General features: G+C 36.2%; 4 protein-coding genes across 6 annotated transcripts in view; all 4 read left to right on the top strand.

The window, feature by feature from the left end:
• Positions 1–953: 953 nt before the first annotated feature.
• Positions 954–2,335, top strand: LOC133518767 (uncharacterized). Its single transcript, XM_061852449.1, has one exon. The coding sequence runs from the start codon at positions 1,692–1,694 to the stop codon at positions 2,208–2,210; it is 519 nt and encodes a 172-aa protein (XP_061708433.1). The 5' UTR covers positions 954–1,691; the 3' UTR covers positions 2,211–2,335.
• A 237-nt stretch (positions 2,336–2,572) lies between these two features.
• On the top strand, positions 2,573–3,237 carry LOC133518768 (uncharacterized). Its single transcript, XM_061852451.1, has 2 exons — positions 2,573–2,875; positions 2,963–3,237. Exons 1-2 carry the CDS (start codon positions 2,604–2,606, stop codon positions 3,114–3,116), a joined length of 426 nt encoding a protein of 141 aa, XP_061708435.1. The 5' UTR covers positions 2,573–2,603; the 3' UTR covers positions 3,117–3,237.
• Positions 3,238–3,372: 135 nt separating this feature from the next.
• Positions 3,373–6,320, top strand: LOC133518769 (ATPase inhibitor mai-2, mitochondrial-like). Of its 2 annotated transcripts, none has more exons than XM_061852452.1 (3): positions 3,373–3,557; positions 4,635–4,761; positions 5,637–6,320. In XM_061852452.1, the coding sequence occupies exons 1-3, from the start codon at positions 3,502–3,504 to the stop codon at positions 5,763–5,765; spliced, it is 312 nt and encodes a 103-aa protein (XP_061708436.1). In that variant the 5' UTR covers positions 3,373–3,501; the 3' UTR covers positions 5,766–6,320. The 2 variants fall into 2 exon arrangements, with proteins under 2 accessions (XP_061708436.1, XP_061708437.1); XM_061852453.1 differs by lacking the exon at positions 3,373–3,557 and adding an exon at positions 3,852–3,999.
• A 9,933-nt stretch (positions 6,321–16,253) lies between these two features.
• Positions 16,254–25,692, top strand: part of LOC133518774 (syndecan) — a 521,110-nt gene continuing 511,671 nt past the window's right edge. The window contains exon 1 of one of the 2 annotated variants that reach the window (XM_061852461.1): positions 16,254–16,491. In XM_061852461.1, the coding sequence (XP_061708445.1) occupies positions 16,426–16,491 (66 nt within the window). In that variant the 5' untranslated portion in view covers positions 16,254–16,425. The remainder of the gene's footprint in view (positions 16,492–25,692) is intronic. The other variant, XM_061852460.1, reaches the window with a different exon arrangement.

Raw genomic sequence — 25,692 nt, 5'->3', positions numbered from 1 at the left:
ACCATATGGTCTCGTCTTGGCAAAATTTTACATGAAAATATAAAAAGAACGGGGGGTGTAGTTAATAACAAGTAGTTCCTATATCAGTGTTTTAGTAAACACAAAAAAACAACTAGCGCAACTAGTGTACGCAATAAATAGTTCGTTTCTTTTTGCATTAGAAAAGGGGTAAACAATCTTGACATATCTTTTTATTGCAAAACGCTTTTTAAAAATCAATAACTATTATTTATGAAAGCAAAATAATGTAAATGATCATATATTATTTATAATTGTTACATATTTGCCGTGATTTATTTTCCATAAGTGTTTTTTAATAAAAAGACACGTCAAAATCGCTTAACTTCTTTCTAATGCTAAAAAAACGAACTATAGTGCTTACATAACAAATTCCAGCTTTCTAGGACTTCAGGAAGTACCCTGAATTTTGATCACCAGTGAGTACCTAAGTGACGATATAAGTTTTTTTGATATTAATCAAATCTAAACTACACGAATTTACGTTTATTTTTTTTATGTTTAATAAGTCCACTATTGACATCATATCCCGACAATTTTGTTTACCTGGTATAATCCAAACCCAAGTTATGAGGGTTCAAAAAAAACGACGAAGCGCTTCGAGAAAAGGTAGTTAATAATGCACTTGCGCTTTGCTTGGCTCGTCTTGGCGGGGGCACTTCCGTGCCTCCAGACTTAGAGCCTTTTTCTACTGACAAAGTTGGCTTGCTAAGTGGCAAGCTTGTTATTAGGGTTCCGTAGCCAAAATGGCAAAAACGGAACCCTTTTAGTTTCGTTATGTCCGTCTGTCTGTCTGGGCGGCGCGTTTGTCACAACCACTCGGACACTATTTCCCCCCCGCTCCCAAGCTATACGGAACCCTCCATTATGCATATCGCTGGAATCGCTGGAAAACAAGAAAAAAAAATACAGAATAAGAAAGAAAGCAAAATACATAAATATACAATAACATAAATATATAAAAAATATTTTGACACAATTTGATGTGAGCTTTTAAAAATTTGTATGAAATCTGTTTTAAAATACATCAAATTATGAAAAAATATTTTTTATAATGTCTATATCGAGACAGGAAAATGGGGACTACGTTTGTATGGAGAAGCGGCCGTCCCCTTTCCTCTTCATTATGACACTCCTAGTAACTAATTCCAGTAGCAAATAATATGCTTGGTGCATGTCATTATTATTAAGCACTTTAGCACCTACCTAGCATAAGAATCATTACCTACACGGAAAAGTACCTAGTCCATCCCATCGGTTGTACATTTTATTATAAACCACTAATTAATTAATTTCATTTTGTAAGATCAGTAGTACTGTCTATTCTAAATAAATTAAGATTAAAATTATTAACTGAAAAATGAAGCTAGCCAAATATTGAATATCCAAAAATTCTAATACTTATCGTTAATATTCCCGCCAAACAAGCTGCCAGTTCGAACGGAAGTTTAATTTCAGTCAACCACCTTTTTTATAGCACTTATTAAATTAGTATTGTAGATATCAAATCATTGTCGTCCATTGCCCCATTGAAAATATTTATTTTCAATTATTTCGTCGATGGAACCTTTTATAAAATGCTAAAAGTAGGTTTTTAAACAGTAGTCAATTAGCGGCGTTCCTGTCCGTCGCTTGTCAAAGTATTCAACTTTTTTCACTCATTTGTTTTTTAAATGTGGAAACCTATTGTATTGGACGTTGAGTGCATCGTTTGTAATAAAACGTTGCAAAAAATCAACCACGATCCGCGTGAGATAACAAGAAAAATGGGAAAAATTACTAATCGTCGGTCAAGAACCCCAAATTGGTCGCTTCAGGAAAAACAACATTTGCTTGAATTAATTAGAGAACGAAAAGAAGTGGTCGTAACGAAGAGTAACAATGGACCTAATTATTCAGAAGAAAAGGATGTGGCTTGGAACGCGATACTCCGCGAACTTACAATTAAATTTGGAGATAAGTTCATAGGCAGTTCTACAAAGAAAGTTAAGACACAATGGCAAAACATGAAAAGAATCGCCCGCGAAGAAATCGCATTAAATGGACCTGAATTACACAAGTACACGAAGCTGTCTTTGGAAGTGTGTGAAATTCTAGAGTTATTGAAAGATGGTGTTTTGAAAAATGTGAGTGACAATGATAGTACACTTACCACTGATGTGGAAATAAAGGCTGAACGCATTGAGGAGTAAGTACCTAGCCATTGTTAACAGTATCTTTAGCCTATACCTACTATTCATGTTCTTATGTCTGAATCTGAATATTACCTAAATTGTTTCACAGGTAACATAACTTTTCTTAATATCTATTAATGTATATAAGTAGCTTCTTAAAGTTTAGTAATAGGTAAGCAATGAACTATAAATTATTTATGTCAAAACACCAACTTAATGAGCCTTTTTTTATACACTACATAAACAGGAATATTTTAAAATGACACTTTGGACGATACAGTAGGTTGAACTTTTTTATTTTACTAAAAAGTCTAATATAATTCAACCTACATCTAAATAATTATGTATATCTATAAAGTTTTTATAGTAACATTAATTAATAACTATATTATTTTCAATTTCAGGGAAAATATGCAACCAGAATGCATTAACTTTAACAACAGCTCTACCGATATGGATGTTCAAGTGATCAATGAAAACAACTTAAATTCCTTAAATCAATTTGAAGTCACCGGTTCCTCTAGCTCAGATAACAATGACCTCAATGAACTGGTAATAGATGAATCTAGAATTTGTAATGAAGAAAAACAGATTGAAGTAAAAGACACAGCTTCTATGACTGATGTTTCAATGCAAGATTTAACATTTCTTAATCTCGATAGAGACTATAAAGAATATTTCAAGTAAGGATTTTAATAGAAATAATTATATTTATGAATTAATAATTTTCTTTTATTAAAATAATTATTTCCTTATTTTTATGCTTTCAGATACACAGCGGAGGAAAAAGCTCTTAAGATAGAGTCACTGAAAGAAGAAAGACAAGTGGTCAGAGCAATGAGAGAGACGGCAGAACTGAATAAAATTACTGCTGAGCAAAGACTAAAACATGTTTTGTGGGTCAAGAAACAAGAAATGTTGTAAGTTATCAATTTTGTATAGATACTTTAGAATTTGTATATTGGCGCGTAAAATGTAGTTACTTCCCTGTGCAAGTGAAGTGATAAGGTGATATTTATTTAAAAAAAATACCTATATATTGTAATGATTGATAATAAAAAATTTGCCGCGTTATAATTAAGTTTTTGTTTCTTAACGTAATGTGTAATGTGTGTTGATTCGTAAATCGTGTTCATGCAACAGTGTTGCAGCAACACTGTCGTTTATTGTCTATGGTATTGGTATGTACTCTATGATCAAATAACTGTCAGTCAAGCTGTCATTTTTGCACACTTGCACTTGTAGTCTAAGAATACTGAAAAAGCGTTTATATTTTGCATTTTTTTCGATTTATATTTTCTAATTAATCATGAGCTTCGTTGCTAAAACCAGAACTTCTATTCTGCCAGCCATCTTAAGAGTAAGGTAAGTTTTTTCATGCCGGTGCGGCAGGTTACGCAATCGTCCATCAACAAATTAAAACATGCCCATTCCGTACCAATATGCTCGGTTATAGCCCTACTTTACTATAAATATTTCTGAAAATCGGACGAACTGTTTTATACATGTTGATTACGAGTCAATGACATCATTTATTTGTTTGCCATCTTTGTCAGCTATAAAAATAACCTCAGTACTTTGTCGTTGTCTCTGAAAGGTCAGGTGTTGAGAAAGTTTTGTTGTTTATTTCTGTTAGTGCGGCCACTGCAGCCCCAGATTATCCATCTACTCAATCATACTTGCTAGTGTCTGTAAACAGTAAACACTTTCAAGGAAGCCAATCAATCAATCAGTCTTGCCAACTTGGACTCCATTCAATTGACATTATTTTTTGTTGGCATACGCAGTCAGTTTACGACTTCCACAGGTGTGTGCCAAGTGATATCAATTATTTATTACTTTCATTTTGGTGCTGATTATTATTGGGAATAATTGATAATTGAATCCAATGACTCTTAAACAAAAGAATAGAATAATTTTCTTTAAGTATCTAGTTGGCTGTGCATAATGAAATTAGTGTTCATTTTTATGCAATCAAACACAGTTATTATTTGTTGTCTGTTGCATCTGTTGCAAGAAGAATTTTCGATTATCAAGAAGGCTCAATCCGCACACTTGCAAGACATGCTATTTGGCCACTCAACTCTCATAGGCCTTGCATTTATGAATAAATATAAAAAAATTACTTTCTGGTGGCCAGTAGTACAATCCTAAATTTATACTGTAACATTTAACAAATAGACCTCCAAGGCACTTTTACATATTAAGATGCATTTTACATAGTATATATATAAAAATTATAAAATACAATTCAATAGGCAGGTCCACACAGAGGCCCGTCTACACTGGCTGGTTTGTGCGTTCCGACTATCCGACCTGCCTCATGAAATATTATAATTACTTAAGAGATATATAAAGTATCTAAATGTCAAATGACACAAAGAAAAGCATCATTCTCACCAATCACTAATAAAATTATGGATAACCATTTATGTATTCTAGAATGTACTCTGGAGAACCCGGATCTGGTGCCGGCAAGGGTGGTGGTGGTGGTGGTGCCATCCGTGAAGCTGGTGGCGCCTTCGGCAAGATGGAGGCTGCTCGGGAGGATGAATACTTCTACAAGAAGGTAGTTAGCAAGTTTCGTTTAATTAAGCTTATTCTTATTAGAAGTCTCTTGAAAGTGTTTGATATTTGTGTTGGTGTTCATCTAGTCAAGAAAAACCTAACATTGCTATAATAACATGTTGCAATCTTACTATAGTCAGCAGTAGGTATATGATGGACCATATATGATAACCCAAATTTCAGTTTTTATCCCCATGAAATTGAAATCTAGAGAAACATTGCCATTAACAAACTGTCAAATCAGTAAGCACAATATAAATCTTATATCCATATTGACTTATAAGGTATTTGGTATGATGAAACAATTCACTGCCAGCAACGCATATATGCGGTCACTGTCATACAAGTTTGTTTCTAGCCCACACCGGAATGAATTTGTTAAAGACTTAAAATGTTCATAACTCAAAAACAATTGTGTATGCTTCTCTTCCATCATCCCACAGTAGCTTTTTTCGTGCCAATCCTGAAATGTATTACTATAAACAAATTGTACTTAGGATGTATAAGCAAAAACTCATTTAGCGAGCATACTACAAAATGAGTGATTAATGATTATATCATGGCTAGGGATGTTTGCCAATGATAACGTCCTGCATTAGCAATCTAGTGCATCAAATTTCTATAAGAAAGTACCTGCTGTATGTTTTTTTTTAATGCATGTTATTTATAAGATGTAATGTTTTGAAAAGATGATGAATTTAAGAGGGTTTTCTCCTACAATTTAGGTTAGAGCCAGCGTAGCTTTATTTCACGTTCATAAGCGCATTGTAATATGCCTACTTGAAAAAGAAACTATCTTTATCTTTGTAAATTTATACCTTCCTATTCCCAATACAAAATATTCTCTCAACTAATTTTGCAATGACTTATTTCCAGCAAAAGGAGCAACTCGCGAACCTGAAAGGGCACTTGAACAAGGAGATTGCGTTCCACCAGGAGCAGATCAAGCGGCACGAGGATGCCATCCGCCGTCACAAGGAGCAGATGGCCGAGGTTAAAGAATAAACTATAAGTGGTGAGGCGTCCACAGAAGGCTGCCTGCTCTTAAAGACATGACTACTAACAACTCTTGGGAAAATAGTTACTGGCTTACCTGTATACATGATTGATTTCATTCTATGTGTAAAACTGTAAAACACTGATTTATAATTACTATATTAACTGCAATGCATACGAAATAAAATCAATTGTGGTTTCTGTTATGTGTTACCCTTTTGCAATACTGTTGAAATACCTTGGTGGAATTTCTTTTATGGCACAGAAGGATAGCATGAACAGAAATGAATATGTATGCGTTTAGCATTTTATACGTACTTTTTTTTATGTTGTGTATCAATTTCAAATTTTAAAAATAATATTTGTATGTTAGTTATTATAAATCAGTGATTACTATAGATCTAGGTGACAACAGAACTCATGTCTTAGACCTTTGGACATTATAATGTAATGTTGCAATATGTAAAAGGTTATACAATTATGTTTAAGGATGTTACTTATTTTTTTGCTTTTATTTTGTTTAGTGGTAGTTTGTATGGCGCAATTACATAATTGTTAATCTCCTACTGTGGTTTTATTGTTAGTAATAATTATTTGAAATTTGTTTTTTAGACGCTTTTCTATGTCATGGAATATAAATTTAATTACAGCGCTGTCTATTGGGCAGTAGCGGAATTTTGAGGAACCTTTAATAAACATTCTTATTAGTAATTAGTTGGTCGCCCCATGTGTATCTCACTAGTCATTCTAGTGTCCACGAGGTGGCGTTATAAATGTATTTATGAACCGTTGTTTAGTCGTACAATGAGAAGACAGATGGCGCTCTTATTAGGGTACCCAAAGGGTTGACGACCGTTCTGGCCTAGTAGGTAGCTGGGTAGTGACACTGACCCTGCCTATAAAACCGACGGTCCTGCGGGCCTACCGCGAACCACGTTCGACGTGTTGGCTCTCTGTCGCTCTTGTAAATTCGTACGTATTAAGTGTGACATCCCGAGGTAACACGTCGAACGTGGTTCGCGGTAGGCACTCTGAGTTTCGAATCCCGTGTGAATTGTGCGAATTTATGTGATGAGCACAGATATTTAATTTTGTTCCTGAGTCATGGATGTTTTCTATGTATTTAAGCATTTGTATATTATATATGTATCGTTGACTGAGTACCCATATAACGTCTTCTTGAGCTTACCGTGGGACTTAGTCAATTTGTTTAAGAATGTCCCTATAAGGGTAAAACGGGATCCTATTACTGAGACTCCGCTGTCCGTCCGTCTGTCACCAGGCTGTATCTCATGAACCGTGATTGTTAGACGGTTGAAAATTTCACACATGATGTAGGTATTTCTGTTGCCGCTATAACAACAAATACTAATAATCAGAATATAATAAATATTTAAGGGAGCTCTCACACAACAAACGTGATTTTTTTGCCGTTATGGTACGGTACGGAACCCTTCGTGCGCGAGCCCGACGTGCACATGGCCGGTTTTTTAAATACTATTAGGTACATAAAATGACACTGGCAATGCCAGTGGTAGAGTGTGCAGATAAATGAAAATATGAAGAGATTTTAAAGCTTGGAAAAAACATCAAATTCATTTCATAGTTTTCATTACTCATATATTGAATTACATTGATGTACTGTTAACTACTACTTGTATTTATAAAATACATAACCTATTATTACAATCATATACCGGATGTTTCCTGTAACACGAGCAAATAATTAAACCATATATTGTACTCCTAAAACGATATAACTTTTGATTACCAACTTTTAAAAATTATGAAATCTTTTGATTTTATCTTTTTCATACAAATTAATTTCCAATGTACGCTGACATCAGTATGTTTGTCATTGCTTGTCACGCTTTAAACGTAACAAAATTCGCAATACATTGCGTCTTAGAATTAACTTCAATGTGTAATAAAACTAATAATAATTAAAACATAAGTTATTTTTAAAAGTTGCTGAACAAATGTTGGTGAGTTTGAGGAATACAGTTACAGTTTAATTTATTGCTCCTGTTACAGGAAACACCCGGTATGTAGTAAGTGCGAGCTTTGTGAACACTTAATAACTAGGTGTACCTACTTATTATTTAATAAGTAAGGGTATGGACGCTTACACTATATTTATACAGTCACCTGCAAGAATATGTTACACAACGAAGGCCGCCAAAATATCTGACACGAACTTATTCGTAGAGCCATAAGAGCGTGTCACATATTGTGGCCTCCGAAGAGTAACATATTATTGCAGGCGAAGGTAGAGTAACTCTACTTAGAGTAGGCGCAAAGGGATTGGGATTTGAGGTTAAACTTGACCGAAATGACTTAGGTTATTTGTTATTACGTTTACTAAATTTAACGAGAATCGTCTAGACAGAAAACGTAGGGGCCATAGGAAGAGACTTGTAAAACTAATTGAATCAGTGGGGCGGGTAATTGATTTCTATTTGGATCGTGTGCAAACATGGCGCTTTCGTCGCTGGGTTGTACTGAGGAAAAATTATTATGTGTGATGTATGGAGGTGGTTTTTTAACCAACTGCAGAAAGTTTTTAATGCATAGCTAAATAGTATAACTAGCAATAATATACTCTGCGATATGTGATATACACGGTGGTGTAACACGAGGAAGCCGAAAGATTTTAACCACGCACTTCTGAGGCCAAAAGAAGGAAAAATGTTAGGTATATGAGTTTAAGTAAATCTCACCAATTTTTTTTTAATTTTTTTTAATGTATTTTATTTATTATTATTTGTAAAGCAGGCAGGCAGTTGAAATAACTGATAATGCCTGTATTGTATTCAGAGTCATCAAAATAGTTTTCAGTGTTGAGTAGACTTTGCATTGTGCTAATCTAATTGATCCTTAAACTCATCGACACTTTGGGCCGATACTATTATATCTTCTAGTTGGCATTGGAAATAATCTTTAAACAAATAAAGAAGCTTAAACACTTAAAAGTACCATTGTGTATTAGCACGTCTAATCGCTGTTATAAAGGTGTATGTATGTGTTTTTATCTTGAGGAGGATTAGGCCCTCAGGACACGGAGCGTGTAAGCGTATGAGACGCGTAAGCGTATCGTAGAGTCGTAAATCGTAGTACGCGCGTAGAACGAGAGCGCTACGAGCACGAACAACTCCAAACAATTTCGCACACGAAGCGTCGTCGTAGCGTAGCGTGTGAGATTTCTGTTGTCATTACAACAGGCGTAGCGTAATACATGTGTAAAAAACAAAACTGAGATAGGTTATCAAACAATAAATAATCTTCTTCATCTGACGAGAAAGTAAAATCGTCGATACTTTCGCTGAAGACATCTGACGCCAGCAACGCCATGATTTCAACTACATAAGTTATATAACGTATTAGATTTCATTATAAAACGATTACGCTTACGCGACACTTGATGCCCGGAACTCTACGCGTCTCGTACTCGTAACGTTTTTACTTTTACGATACGCTTACGTTTACGCTCCGTGTGCGGAGGGCCTTTTAGTTTATCTGTCGGCCCTTCTATGTTTTTATGAGACCATTAGTCAACCTAATGGAATATATTTCGCCAAATAACATGAAAACAATCACCATGTTTATTAACCCTTTGAACGCTTTATGTCATAAACACAAACATCACTCAAACTCGGGCGCAAGGAGCGCTAACCTAACCTTATACCTACTTGAAAGTGTGAAGGCCAGCGTCCGCCATAACACCTATAAATTGTCTTTGGCGCTGTGGGCACGACTAATAACGACGCCTTAAGGTGTTCTTGGCTTTCAAAACGTTAACATGTGATAGATTCAATCGAGAGAAACAAAGCCCATAATTACAATTAAAAGACTAGGTATTAAGGACTATTTGAACAAAGTTGTAGATTGATATTTCAGCTAACAAATCAAAGTCTCGTCACAGGACAAAATAAAAATTGCCAATCTATATTCATTAAATACAGTGTAGCTGACCGAGAGAGGGTGTCGTGAGTCGTGAGAAAAGAAGTTTAGTATTTTTGTATGTGTAGAACACAGAAATATGAATAAAAGGTTCATATCCAGTGTTAGCGGAACGCGGCGCCGGTCGCGCGCGCGCACGCTCTACTCAACTCCGTGCTTGAGGCACACCCGGAGTGTGACTTGTTTGTGAGTGCAATCGGACGACTGATGACTGAGTGTAAGAGAGTGATAGAGCGAGAGATTCCTGTAAGTAGTATTATGTAGATACTTTTGTACTCAATGTATAAATATTACTGTCTCCCAATTTGTGCCGCTGTGGCTTTAGCTGTTAAGGTACAATTGTAAACTGAATAAATAAATAAACAAATATCGTTAATTCTCAAAACATTCTTGTAATATCTACTTTATCACCTACCTGGTCAAACACTGGTTTATCATTTACCTGGTGCAAAGGTTATCCATCGCCATTCAACGTGGCAACGCGGCTAGCGTTATGGGTACCTTTGCGCCGGGGGCAACTCTGGGGGGGTCTTTTTGACTAGACTTAAGTTAGTCTTAAGTTTTGTTTTTTTTTAAGTATTTTTTTTTTGTGTTAATTTTGAAATATAATCTTAAGCTATTAAAATCAATATTATTAACTTATGCGTAAAATATGCTTTATCTGTTGAGACAAATGATAGTGCCTATGGTAGTTCCTTCAAATCTCTTTAGGTTGGGCTTATTTAAAAATTTTACAATTTTTTATTTAACTTGCCCTTGGAAGCTAAATTTGACCCACATCCCGTTTTCCAATTGAGCAAAAATTTCGTATAATTTGAGTAAATCGGACGACAATGTAATATTATTGGGAACTCTGTGATAAAACAACGAAAACTAATTGTGTTTTGGGTTGTTAGAATTGTCTCGATGAGAATTAGAAAAGTACCTACAGACAGCGAATAAAGTACCGAAAATGAAATTTTCGCCACAACTTATTATTACTTAAATTGCATCGACGTCGACATAACAAAGTGTGACAGTGCTATTTAAAACGTCTTTTTCATTGGAAATATCAATGACGTTTATGGTTAGGTACACTTTATGGAGTGTGGAATTAAAAGGAGTGAAATCTCTTATGGTAGAACTGTTGCAAAAGTGTCCAGCTGTCAGCTATACCTACTTAAATAATAGTTCCAAATCTCTCCAGAGTAGCGCTAGAGTAGCTAAGGACCTAGGCGTTATTGACGGAGTGAAGTGCGCTGTCTATGATTTGATGTTTTTTTTTCAAGTATTCTAGGTATTGTAGCGCCACCTATTTAAGATTTTTTGGTGACACTTTTTGGTACATGGATATTCTATTCCTTACCTCCACCTTCCATAGTACACTTCCACACACACACTCTGAATGCAAATGGATCACTTTTCATGGAAATTTTATATTTCGTCAGGTGACAAGCAAAACTCACTAATTACAACCACAAGTTCATAGCCATAAATGAACCATATTGCTACTAATAAGGTTGACTTTTGTTTAATTAAATTTTAGTAATTAGTGAATTTTGCTTGTCACCTGACGATTTGTTAAATTATTTTGGGAACGTGATGACAGTTACGACTTACGAGAAGTTATAATGAAATTTATACTAAAAACAAGTTGAACCATCCTATCATTCGCACTCTATGGGTATTTATAATGCTATTGGAAAACTTTTGAGTTTCGTGTCTGTTACTCTAATTAATGAACAAATCGTCGACGAAGGGAGGAATTTACCCGTTTTCAAGTAAAAAAGGACTTAACCGTTGACATTTTTGAACGAAGTCACGTTCTTTTAAGTAACAAAAGCAAAGGCAGCAAAGCCCAAATTTTGTGAACCGCCGTCCGGAACCACCGTTAACTAGTTTCGTGACTTTCGCATTATTCTCTATTAAAAAAATCTATTAAGGATGCTATTAATGTAGCCTTTATCATATCACTCATATGATATTCTTAGTGGTAAAAACATTAAGAAGAAACGCTTTCCATATTGATTTCCGTACCCGCCTGTTGACATCTTTTTTTTGCAATCGCATTATTGTATTGCTGTCAAGCTCGCAGTGACATTGACAACCGGCATCATGGGCGAGAGAGCAATATAATCATGCGAGTGCATGGAAATTTATATGGAATGCGTCTCTGCTTTAAGGATGACTCACGCTACACAGGGGCAGGGCCGGGCCGGAGCTTCCGGCGCTTCGTTTTCTATGGAAAGCATTACGTCATCACCGGAGCTCTGGAGTGGCCCGGTGCGGGCTCGGAGCGGAGACTAGCCGGTCATGCTATGAGCAAAAATCGGACTTCCCGGAGCCTCCGGACCACCCGGTGACTCAATTCTTCATTTCGTGTGATATTCCACTAGTCTAAGATCTTTGTCCAATGTGCACTGCGTCTCACTCTCTCATTAAGCAAAATGTGAGACGCAAATACACATTGGACCCAAGATATTGGAAAGATGAAAAACCAGAATACCACCCTTCGCAATGTAATATAATAAAATAATAATAATAATAAATATTATAGGACATTATTACACAAATTGACTAAGTCCCACAGTAAGCTCAATAAGGCTTGTGTTGAGGGTACGTAGACAACGATATATATAATATATAAATATTGATAAATACTTAAATACATAGAAAACACCCATGACTCAGGAACAAATATCCATGCTCATCACACGAATAAATGCCCTTACCAGGATTTGAACCCGGGACCATCGGCTTCATAGGCAGGGTCACTACCCACTAGGCCAGATCGGTCGTCATAATGTGCATGCTCGGATGTGTCGGTATAGGCACCCTGGCCCTGTGTAGCGTGAGTCATTCTTTAGTTACGGTAACGGATCTCTATACGTTAATAATACCTGCCTACATATTATTGTCTATGCAGTCCTTGAATAGTTCTGTCATATTGCAAGAAAAGACGGCGGCAACCTCGAAAAGCTCATTGTGACCGGCAAAGTAAATGGGAAAAGGCCTGGATGCGGACGTAGTCCAATACGTTGGTCTGATCAGATCCGCACCGCTCTTGACTCTACAATTCACATGGCTCTCCACGCCGCCAGAGACAAACAAATGGAGAAAGATCATAAGATAGAAAGTGATACAATAGGGAGGTCACGAAACTCACTATTGATGAATACGACGCAAGGAGGACATATTATTGAATCTGTTTAATTACACAAGGACCTCTTTTTTTCTATTCTTTCTACTTATTTACACCGGTCATCATTCCTCATATTGCCTTATTTACATCGAAGCAAGCGTCTCACTATTTCTTCACCTTTTCTAGTTCTATACCAATATTTTCTATACCAAAGACCTATCAAGATCCATATCAGATGTGTAAATTCTGAAGAACAAAAAAACATGCCGTGACTTTGACAGCTGAATAATATGGCGCTGTGTTGTGTATGAAGCTGTACAGCACAATCTAAATTCGCTGCCAAATTCGAAGCACACATTCGTATGTCAGATAAGTAATGTATAGGTAATATAATTGATGAATCTTTGTCTAAGATAGAAAGAAAGCTTGCACGAGGAATTTTGTACATTGGCCTGCCTATATCTCTATATTGCATACGCATATTGCTGTCCCGCTCGCACAGTGTCGTTGCCCGCTGGCATGATGGACGGGATAGCAATATAATTATGCACGTGTGATAGAGATAGAAACAGGTGGGTCGATGTACAAAATTCCTAGTGCTAAGCGTTCTATCTTTATACATAGACTCACATATTTTTCAATTTATGAAATTAACGGACGACGAGCACTAAGATAATCGAGACGTAAATAATGTAACACGCCTCCATTATTTGACTTGAGGAGATTAATCCCTATTGTTAGCATTGTTTATTTAAACAAGTTCAAAAGGAAATCGTTCCTGTGTGGTCCCGACAGATGGATAATCTGTTATCTAACTTGTGATCGATGTACGTGCATTACACAAAAAACATTATTTAAATCTTCATTATTTATTTTCTAACATTGCGCATTACACATATATTCAATATAGAGCAAGATCTCAGAGCCGCCAGACCTTACTTATCTTCTCATGAATAAAATGTATGGGATAATGTAGGGTTAGTATGTACTTTTAATGTCTGCATAGTTGCTATATTTGCCCGACGGCCATTTGTCCGGTACAAGGTGTTAACTTAGGTAAATATAATATAAACTTTTCTTAAAGTCTCATGGCTGATTCTTATGTATGTTTTTTCGTATACTACGTCGGTGGCAAACAAGCATACGGCCCGTCTGATGGTAAGCAGTCTCCGCAGCCTATGTACGTCTGCAACTCCAGAGGAGTTACATGCGCGTTGCCGACATTAACCCCCCCCCCCCCCCTCGTTGAGCTCTAGACCGTCGACGTCTAGCTCGTTGAGTCTCGTTGATGTATTAGAAAATATTGTTAAAAATTGGTAATCAACATTGCCAGACCATTTCCGCCGGCGGTAACTTTTACCAGACGATTTAAAGCTGCCAAAAAATATTGTAACTTTACTTATATTCTCACTTTTGATTTTTATATATGATACTCAGGGAACAATTACAAAACATTTTGTAAGCACTAAGCAGCCAGACCAATTGGAGGGGCCCAACCATCCCCCAGACCCTCATAAAGTTTCGCTATAAGTATGAGTATAATCGTGATTATGAGATAGTTAGCCGAAACTACAAAAGCTAGAAAGTTGAATTATGCACATCAGGTTACGTTTATAATGTATACGAAACATAAGAATCAATTCTGAAAAATTCGACCCCTAAGAGGGTTAAAAAGGGGATGGCAGTTTGTATGTGGTAGAAGTTTTATTTTAAGCTAGGAACTTGAAACTTCATAAAAAGGTAATTTATTATAATAGCAGAAAAGTAAATTCAGCGTTTTTGAAAATTCATCACCTAAGGTGGTATAAAAAAAGGAGTTGGAAGTGTGTATCGTGATCGAACGTTTTTATGGTGAGGGACTTGAAACTTATATTTATGTTCCTGCCGAAGCTTGAAACACACCTAAGGGCCTAAGCCGGCAGGCTTAAGGTCTTAGCACATTGTTACAACTCAACAGCCACTCGACTCAAAATTTAATATAGAAATTAAAGCCTTATCTTGTATGTCCTATAGTACAATGTTTAAAATTTAGGTAACTGTCGGGTGGTCTACGCGTCGTCCACTCGTCGTCCACTAAGGTGAACCAAAAGTGAGTTGAGTTGGTGTGAAATTGGTATAGTGTGCGAAGACCTTTAAGGTACTGAGGAGAAAGCTTGAGTTGCGCGATAGATGGCGCTGATAGTTGAGAAATTTATTAAATTAGGGCTGAGTTACAAGGGTGTTATGTCATTGGAGGTTCAAGCTTCAGTCCATACAAAATGACCATTGGGCGTGGTTTTCTACAGAGGGGAAAGTTCTTAAAGGCGACTCCGGTTGTTAAATCCTCCACGCACACGGAAAAAAATAAGTGTCCATAGTTTGTTAGTAACAAGAAAATACTTAAATAACTATATTAGTACCTAAACTTAAGTGAAGCCAGGACGAGGAGGTGCCTGATTAGGCAACTAAAACAACTTACTGTGCAACTTAGCTGTGGCACCTCAAATTTAGTTGCATTACCGATAAGTTTTCTGTTGTCTCTCGTATTAGCAATTAAAGACCAAGCGACGAAGTCTGATAATATAGGACCTAGCACAGAAAACCGGTTGGTTTAATTGTTTTTCGTACTTAGGATTGTAATGTTATATTATAATACTACTAGGTACCTACTGCTGCTGCACTGAGAGCTCAACTTTAACCTCCGAACAAGCTTAAATGATTGTTTCTGATAAGTAGTTCTGTTACGAATCTTGAGTTAACGTGATAGGTAAGTACGAATGATCTATTAGTCGACTCAAAGCCGGTTTAAAGTAATGTATCTAGATAGCGTATGGTTTGGGTCCCTAGTTCCAAACTCAAGCTATTGTTGTCTGGAACCAGCGTATCTACTTATGCAAACAATCAAGTAAATGAGACAGATAGTTTTCTTAATACATATAAATGTCTTAACTTGTCGAGCTACCCTGGTGCAAGGACTTCTTATCAAATGTAAAGAACCTAGAGTAAACAGTGGCAACATTTACTCGACATTTTTCAAAATTTGCATCAAATTAGATCAGAGTCGGAGCGGCATCAGAAGAATATCCAAGTTGCCTTTGTGCAATCGCGTCAAAGGGCGTGCATTCACTTTCACGAGACAGTCAGCTGTTAAAGTTTCCACCGGCGTCTGGCGCCTTATTAAAGCCAGATTTATACTTCCGGCGTCCTAGCCGCAGCGAGAATTTCTCGGAGAACTTGCAGTTTGCTTGGCACCGATGAACCGAACTACAATTAGTTTCGGTTGTTTTTGAGAACGGGCCGAACGTAATAAATCCGAGTGCGTGACGCGAAATAGAACTCGATCGACCATCGGGCGACGACCGCGACCCCTCCGCGTGAATTTAGTCGCGAGCAAAATGGCCGCGCACGCATCAACCGACATGAAGCGAGCTCCAAGCGGCGCTCAGTTTACTACAAGCGCCGACGGCGAACGTATGTCGCTCCGCGTCCCTTAGTGCCCGAGTGTATGGTGCTGGTGTATTAACATAACAGCTAATTGTTCTGTGTCGTGTGATTGTTGTGTGGTGTTCTGATACTGCCGAGCGACCTCCCCGGGTCACATTTGTTGTGATGCATTTGAGGATATACCTATGGCTGTCTTGTGTAGCCCTCGCAGGATACGTTCGAGCGACAGAGGTAAGGGGGAACGTCTTAAATGCGGCATTCGGCCGGCTTTTTGTTGGCAGACGGGACCGGTATTGAATTAGTCCAGGCGACTTCCATGCACTTGATGCTTGCGTAACTTTCAATGTCAACAACGTGGACAGTTAGCAACCGATGTGCCGCTGCCGCGATCGCAACAGTCGTTACTTGAATTATTAACGCCGCATTCGTTGCAGGAACCTTGAGCAGGTATAATCTATGTAAACAAAGGTAATCGTTATGCTTAGTTCCCGTTTGTATCGGCTGTGCGATAGCTGGCAATGTAAACAGTTAGCCGAAGGGTCGCCCACGGTGGGAGAAAGCTGGCGGCCGGCGTGCGCTGCGCCCAGTCGCCTTGAACTCGCTGCAGTGGGTTTCGTGCACCAAAACAAGGCTCACACGTGGTTTGGATTCGTACCTAAGCCTATCTTATCGGGCATGCACTGTTGACAGATTATACTATCTATCTACCTACCTGAGATTTAAATCAACGATACTTACGTATGGTGTTCCTAACTTACCTACATTATAGAAATAGCCTGCCAAAGAAGTGCGCACCGCTACCTAGAACTTTATACATTATAGGTAGGGTAATTTATCTGAAGCTGACTGTAGGTAGGGGAATAAAGATAGTACCTACCTATAAGGTCACAGTCACAGCCGTCACAGGACCTTAATATGATAACCCAAGATACTGTTCAGCAAACTTAGAACCATGTCATTTGAAACGAGACTGAGAACGTTGTTCAAAACATTACTTTGACAAAGTCCTGTGAGCAACGTCGATGTTAAAAACTTCAAGATCTCAACAATTCATTAACATTATTAAAAAAAGATCTTTATGCAGTTATATAAGAGTAGTTTTTTAAAAGTAGACATAGCATTAACAATTTCTTTGAACGATGGGTCACATTTACACATATCTCTAGTTTCCAACACAGTAATACAGCACCCCTACCTATCCACTTATCCAGCAATTTCCAGACAGCAGGAAATGAATATGCATACCTCATCATACAGTCAGAAAGAATAAGCAATTCCTATATACCTAACCTAAATTGTCTAGTAATCAAAATTTATTCTTCAAAGGGGGCGTCCATTAATTACGTAAGTGGTTTTTGAGGATTTTTTTGACTCCCCCTTATTGTTAAGTGAGATCTTTCAATTTAGTATTTTGAGTAATGAGTTTGATTTATTAAACAAAACACAATTTGCTTTATTATTTTTATTAAGATTAGTAAAGACGACGGGGACCGAATCTTGAAGAAAAAGAGAAAACGTTATTCCACTTCTAAATATTTTCCATTCTCCATGATTTTTTAGTATGTTATTGACACAATGAAGAACTAGGTTTATAGGCTTTCCTTTTTTTATAATTTGCAATACTAAAAAAAATTGTTTTGGTATATTATGCTGAAGCGATCGACATCAAAATAAAAGTGATTTGTTAAGATTTAGTTAACGGAAACCGTTTTCTCCCGAAATAGAATTTTATAGAAACAATTAGCGTTATTTCGTTAGATTTGAAAAGCTATTCTTCCCTCTTAATAAGTAGGTAGGTATATTAACACTAAATATTTTAATGGTACCTATGTAGAAGAAGACTTTAAATTCATCTGTTTCTCTCCATTTTACACTATATTACTTATATGTCCGAAAAAAATTACGAGATTATGCAAAAAAAAAAACAAAATTACCAACGGTCCATCACTTATTGTACTATAGTGTCATAAAAAAGTTCAACACTCCGGACGATTCAATGCAATGGTACTTTTACCCTGGACATTAGAAAAATACGTTAAAAAATATTATTGTGGCATATACACCCCAAGAAAAACAGATGAAAACAACGTCGCTTTATATCACGTTTTTTTAATTATACTTTTTATATTGGTAACCAAAAACATACCTATGTTACCCATACGTTAGGTAACCCCAAAAGATAAAAAATGCACTCCAAGTATAAAAAAATCCTATATTGTAAAAAAGGTAAAACAGAAATCTGCAACAAAGTCAAATATCGCAATTATCGTAACCAGAACTTTAGTTATAAATTAATTTTTAAATGTTTTTTTAATCATCATCATCCATTCTATTATCTATTTTGTTACTAATTATTCTATTTCCTAATTGTCAATGAGTTAGTTGAGTATAAAAATCGGTTTTTTTATTTCTATATACATAAGTTTATTTCCATACTTTTTAGTAGTGAAGTTTCGAATGTCATAGTGAATTCTCTCTTATCTCTGTTCATACTTACCCCTATAAAAAGATTAAAATATGTGCCAATCTAACGCTACCGGACCTTTTCCAGACAGAATACTTTTGTTTGCATTTATTTATGGCCCGAACATTCCTGCCCGTTTCCAACAATACAAAGATCAAATTACATTTATAACAATGAATATGAGTACCTGAATGGTATGGCTTGTAATCGGATTTTTATGATCTTTTAAATAGGGTTGTCCGTTTAAATAGATATTTGGATTTGTTATTTTTTTACTAGGAAAACCCTTTGAAGCTTGACCATACGCCTAACACTTCATATCATAGCTTAAGAATCTTAAGATTAGGACCATAAGGATCTTAAGCAACGCCAAATTGTTGTATGCACTTAGGAACTAATCTTTCTTTTTAATATACACAAAAAATATATGTGCACTTCATTTAGTAGATCCAGGGTAGCTTTGTTGTGTATAGCGTCCAGCGTTCAGCTCAGAATACGGATATTATGAACGCATTTGCGAATGTTGCCGATACGATAGTTTCGTTATGAACGAAATCTGAGCATTCGGCATTCTAATTGTTTAACACCACTTGTCTAAGTAATTATCACATTACCAGTAGAAAGTTACAGTAATTAAACGCCGCCTAAAGTTAGCAACTTAGCGCCGATCGTGGAAATTGCCCTCGAACGAATGGTGCAAAGTTGAATGAATGGAACATTATGAAACCATACATTCACGTAATTTGCGGATCATGGACGTGGCGGAAAAACCGATTATACGCCACTGCTAACGATTCTAATTATTCGTAAACTGTACACGAGATTGGGAATTTATCGTTTGGTATAACACCTATTTGTGTTTAGGCTGGATTTTGAAACTGCAACGTAATTGAGAATCGATCCCGTCGTCGATTCATTTCAGCAGTCATTTTAAACATCAATTAATAATTATCAGGTTTCATTTCACACGGGGGTAGAAGAGTGATGAAGTATAGTCTTCAACTATCTCGCTTTCCATAAGTTTATATAATTTTAATGCCTGTACTGTACTTATACTCGTACTCGTACAAGTATTTGAATGTGCCTGCAGTACTTTTCTGTCACAGATTGTGCGTTCAAAATGTATTATCTATGACTATGTAGTCCTGCGCGTAGAAGTATCTTTGGTACCCACTAGTACGAGTTCTATATGATACATACATGTAGTTATGTACTATTTATATCTCTAGTATGCCTGCGTAATTTAGTCACACTCATAAGCACGCAGCCGCCTGCCTTTCTAAACAAATAAAATACCTAAGGTATTTAGGCCTAGACTACAAGCTCGACGTTGTTCACAAACATACATTATTTCCACTAAACATATGAGTTTGCAAACGTGGATAAATTATTTTGCATTAATCATGATGAAGTCTTATGTCGAAAATTTAAAGGGGCATATGTCATATGTACATTATGTACAGTAAACCGTTGTACGATATACGTGCAAATAGGTGATTCCCACGCAACGAGTGGCGAAAAATTAAAACGACCGAAGGGAGTTTCCTACTTTTTGCACTTGTAACGTAATGACCTATTGCTTACAGTATACACCAGCAATGAAAACGGATCACTTTAGTCTCCATTCAAACAGACCCGCTTAAATTGATATGAGTGTAAACTAGCATGAGAAATCAGTCTTATAGGTGTTCAGCTAATATTCTAATTAATAATTACTATAATTACGAATTCATTTAGCGCCGCATATGAATACTTACACTTTAGTAGTTCATTGTAACCATGTACACAGTTGCAACTTTAAAAAGTTGTACACACACACACACACAGAGAGAGACGTAAAAATAACGCATGTAGTTCGCATTCAAAGCAAAAATCGTAATTAGGTCTACATTAAAATGTCTAGTGTATCCAATCTCAAGAAGAATCAAAGTTTTATTGAGCGTAGCGTAAAATGAATAGTGTGATTGTTTTCTATGTCCAAGAAAGAATAATGGTTCACATTTTTGGTGAAACTTGCTAGTTCAATAACAAGTCATAACAACCAACAGTGCAATATTTAAGAACAGAGCGTCAATTATTTGATTTATTAAGATTTATGTGTAATTCAAGAATTCGTAAGATATGAAATATCCAGATCCAGAATAGATCCTAACGATTATTACCGATATTCATTAACAATATAGATATGCCATTTGCGGGCAAATGATTTAGGTTGGTTAGTTATTATTATAGATTAACTAGACTGGATATATGTAACCCTAGCCTAACAGCCGTGAGATCACCGGCACTGAGTGGCACGAGACGTGAATTGCTATTGTGTCTGATAATAATATGTTTGTCCGCTGGACCTTTTGGACCTTAGATAAGCGTACAAAGGAACTCGATACTCGTACCTATTTATAACCTTGCTTAGTACCTACATTATATGGGTATGGGTCGTGGTATTTTCGGCGTTGTTACCTGCATACTGGGCATCAGAGGTAGAATTGTTGTGGAATTCATGTTATGAAAGATTCCTTGTTAGTTGCGCCTTTTGGCTGTCACTGTGTGTGGGGTCAAGAACTTTTTACTTTGAATCCAAGTTATGCTACTTTTCTATATTATCCTACAATAAAATGTGTCTGTACGTTTTCTATCCTTCTGAGACCCGGCGTACAAAAATTTTGCACATGTCAAAATTTATTTTGAATTTCTATAGAGTAACTAAGAGTTCCAAATTCAAAAACAAAACAAACACTTCTGGGTCTCAAGAGGATATAGCGATTAGCGCCAGTAGACTGCGCTAAGTAAGTTAGTTACGCTAAAACTCAACACCAATCATAAACTACTTTGTTTATGCTCGAACTGACATGTGTCGTCTATTAAGAAGTGATTTTGTGTTGGCGGCATGTTATACAACTGATCATTTACCTTGATTTTACTACTACAGGTATTTTTATCATTACGCCTACATCGATATTAAGTACACTGTTTCGAAGGTATCAAAGCATAGATATCGTATCATTGCATCTCTTTCATTCCTGTGTACCATATTTTGTGTAAGAGGAGGATGGAAAATTTCACATTTCGAAAGAAGGTTGTAATTGTGTCATAATACCCACGCAGTGTGTGGGATACCGAGCAATCGTGAGTGAGCTGCCATTGTACTCGTAGTACGATTAACGTACTTATAGGTAGGGTATAGGTTATTGTGTTAGTCGATGATTAATTATAATTACCTATTAATGAGAGTGCCACGTGTGTTTTTTTATTAAACAACAGACTTCATTATAGGTTATAACGGGACCCTTCTACCATACAATAAAAATCATCAACAATGTATGTTCTGAATGACAGGTCGATTATCCAATCATCCTGGTTTTGTAACAATGTACTAAAAGTTGACAAATAATTGTTGTATGTTGAATGTTAAAACAAGGTTTAGTTATTAATAAGAGTAATAAGTACTATTTGACAACTTTTTTCCCGATGTTTTAAACAAAAGAGATCGTTGAGCTCTGGCAACCTTACTCACCGGCAGAAACACAACACTGAGTCTAGTGTTATTTGGCTGCGGTTTTCTGTAAGATGGGGTACTTACCCAGTTGGGCTCTGTTCTAGATCTGGAATGACATCCGCTGTGCTGTGCCCTACCACGAGAAGCTGACATTCACTGTGCCCAATTGCCCATACCTCTCTTTTGGACGTAGTTTAAGGACTTACCCTGGTTGTCTGTAAGAGATCGCTTTTTAGCGATAAGACCGCCTGTTGTTACCTAATTGTAATATGTGTTTTCTCTGTTTTCTCCTTTTCAATATGTGGTGTACAATAATAGTTATTTACGATACAAGTCCAGAAAATAGGAAGGAAGGAATTACCTATTCGCACGTGTATCGTACAACGTTTTTCAATACATATGGTTCTTTAAAGTTTCAACATATGCACGGAAAGTGCTCATTCCCGCACGCGTTCGGGAAATTAGTACCATATGTACTGTAATAGTACATTACGATACAAGTGCGAAAAATAGGAAATTCGAAACGAGTGGCGATAAATTAAAACACGACCGAAGGGAGTGTTTTAAATCGACACGAGTTGCGAATTATCTATTCGCACGTGTATTGTACAACGTTTTACAGTATATATGGCCCTTTAATGTTTCGACATATGCACGGAAAGTGCTCATTCCCGCTTCCCGCACGCGTGTGGGAAAGTAGCACCATATGTACTGTAAAGAATATTGATTATTGTTCTTATACCCGGGTCCCGGGTCCGGGTTAGGTGGATTAAGAGAAACATTGGGGTAAGATAAACACTTGTAGGGAATCCTCATACTGTTTCTCGTACCCCACGTGACCTTATATTAAAATGATTGTTATAGATATAGGTAACAGTCGAGTAGGTACATCAATATCTAGGCATCTAATGGCTCTTGTCTCTTGATTATCTGGTAATGCGGTAAATTGGTTTGTTTACGTCTTTTGAACTTTCTATTGACCCTAGGAAATTACGAAGTGTAACTGTAGGACTTTATTTACTGGTATGTATAATTTCTTTATTTGTCCCAAAATGTTTTTCTCTCTACTGCTTTACTTCATAAAATACTTCATTAATTGCATTGATGTACGTAATAGGGGTAGATGAGGTACCAGGCGCTCGATCGTGAGCCACAAAATATAGGTTCCGGGACCTATATTGAATTAGTCGTACGGGTGACGCTGAAGTGTCAACATTGTCATCAAATTCGATAAAATATTGCCAAAGAATGCCGTGTTGCGCCTTTTTCCAGTGCTTCAATAGCTCCAAGCACAAAAACAAAGCTCACGGTATCACTTTTCATTCGTAAGTACTGTTATAACATTGGAAAACATAATTTTTTCTAAATAAAATTAAAAATTTCCTTGTTATTGAGTGAGCGCGACAGCTAAATAATGCATTACCCATGTGAGTAACACGTTTATCCGAGTGTCAAGTAGGCCTGCCCACTTCATGCATTGTAGAGTCAGCAATTTTTTTTATAAATAATGCAACTTTTTAAATCATGTGCTCCTATTCCTTGAAACTATAGAATGTAACCGGTTTTTATTTTAATATACGAACAACCGGTTGTTAACCAAAAATTCAGTTTTTCTGATAGTATTGTTAAAACAATATCTTGCATTAACTTGAAATCCAAATATCGGGAATAGTCCATCAAAAATTACTAAATAGTACTTGTACAACAATAGGAAAACTATGGACAACATTTTCTAACGAGAGCTCGATTTACAATTTTAATATGCGAGTTATAGTGTAGTTTTAAGATGTATTTATGTATGTTGAAAACTGTGTAAAAATATTTAGAACAGATATTAGATCAATCAAATTTAACCTTTTATCATAAACAAAAGAAATAAATAATAATCATCTCTATTTGTCAAGTAAAATATATGACGACTGGTCTGGCCTAGTGGGCAGTGACCCTGCCTATAAAGCCGATGGTCCCGTCCCGGGTTCAAAGTTCTAATGATGGAATCCATGAAGAATTGAGGGAACACTTAAAGTCTTATAGGTACACATATAGTGATTTTTGTGGTTTTTGTTTACAAATTAAGCATTTTCATCCAAAAACTGGCAATTAGTGTAGTGGAACTGCTGATTATAAACAGAACGAAACTCCCTAACTACGTATTTACCGTTTGAGTATTTGTTTTAATTTGTCCTCTTTGTAGAGCAACTAAGGTGATGAAAATGAAAACGATGAAAATCAGAACGAATACTTTAAATTGAACATTCTAATGTAAGGGCACGCTGCCGTCTCAAATCGAGAAAAGTGGGACATTGCTAATTTCGCCTTCGGTAGGGAATGATTAAAAAAAATATAACTTCCAAATCAGTATTAACGTTAAAAAAATGAAAACTATAATGTTTAGAGAAAAAACTTTCACTTATTTCTTTTTTAAAACGAGCTGCAGCTGTGGAAATGCCTAGCGATTGAATTGTGAAAATTAAAAATGATGCTCGGTTTCGTTTTTGATACAATTTTTTTTTCTCCATACATTATAATTTTCCTTTTTATACCGCCCTCTCCGCATATTTTTTTTAATTGTATAGATAAACTATCGGTTTTACATATAAAATACATACAGTTTTACATATTTTATTTGTGTTAGCGAAAAAAAAATTGTTTTCCATAAAATAAATAAAGTGCCTATTTATTTTAATTTCGTATATATTTTATAAATATTTGTTTCCTGACGCTACCTAATAAAGACCGCCGTTGAAGGCGCTTATTCCCATGACTTACAACTTGTCCAATATAAGTGAATCCGTATACGTATCGTAACTATGAATAAACAAGGTTCACACTTTTATATTGGTTATCTTGAGTCGTGCGCTCGGTGAACGATTGGAATATATAAATACCAGGAGTAACTACGAATTACCAGTGATTACATTATCTCTTGTCAAGCGTACTTGTCTTTTCCGAAAAACCATCAGAAGTGGAACCTCGAGATCATATCGTTATACTGGTTTTCTCGAGGCGACACGTTAGTTGAACATAGTGAATAGTCGACCAGGGTTTCAGAAGTAAAAAACGAGGGTCAATTTCATGCTTTAAAAATATGATAGTCAATCATTTGATATTAATCTCAGTGTAACTCCTCGCTCAGATATTTGCTTGAAGTGAGAGACGGTCTAAGATTAGGTAATATCAAATCATTGTATTTTTTAAAAATCTAAATGACTTAATATCACTTTAAGACGACAATGTAAGAAGTATGTACGTCTCGCCTACACATTTGTATAATGTTATTAGTTTTTCTCTGTTGCACCTCGAGGAATACGCAAAATATAGGGGTCTCGCTTGCGCAGCACTGTTAACTATATTTGGTTATCCCTGTTGCTCGTTGTGCACATGTACATTATAATGGTGTGCAGTATTTGCAAATGAGTGGGTGCTGGACCAGATTTTAGTTTTGTCAACTATTAACGTCACATATCTACCC

The sequence above is a fragment of the Cydia pomonella genome, chromosome 6, assembly GCF_033807575.1.
Source record: "Cydia pomonella isolate Wapato2018A chromosome 6, ilCydPomo1, whole genome shotgun sequence".
NCBI classification, from domain to species: domain Eukaryota; kingdom Metazoa; phylum Arthropoda; class Insecta; order Lepidoptera; family Tortricidae; genus Cydia; species Cydia pomonella.
This window is presented reverse-complemented; position numbering and strand designations above follow the sequence as displayed.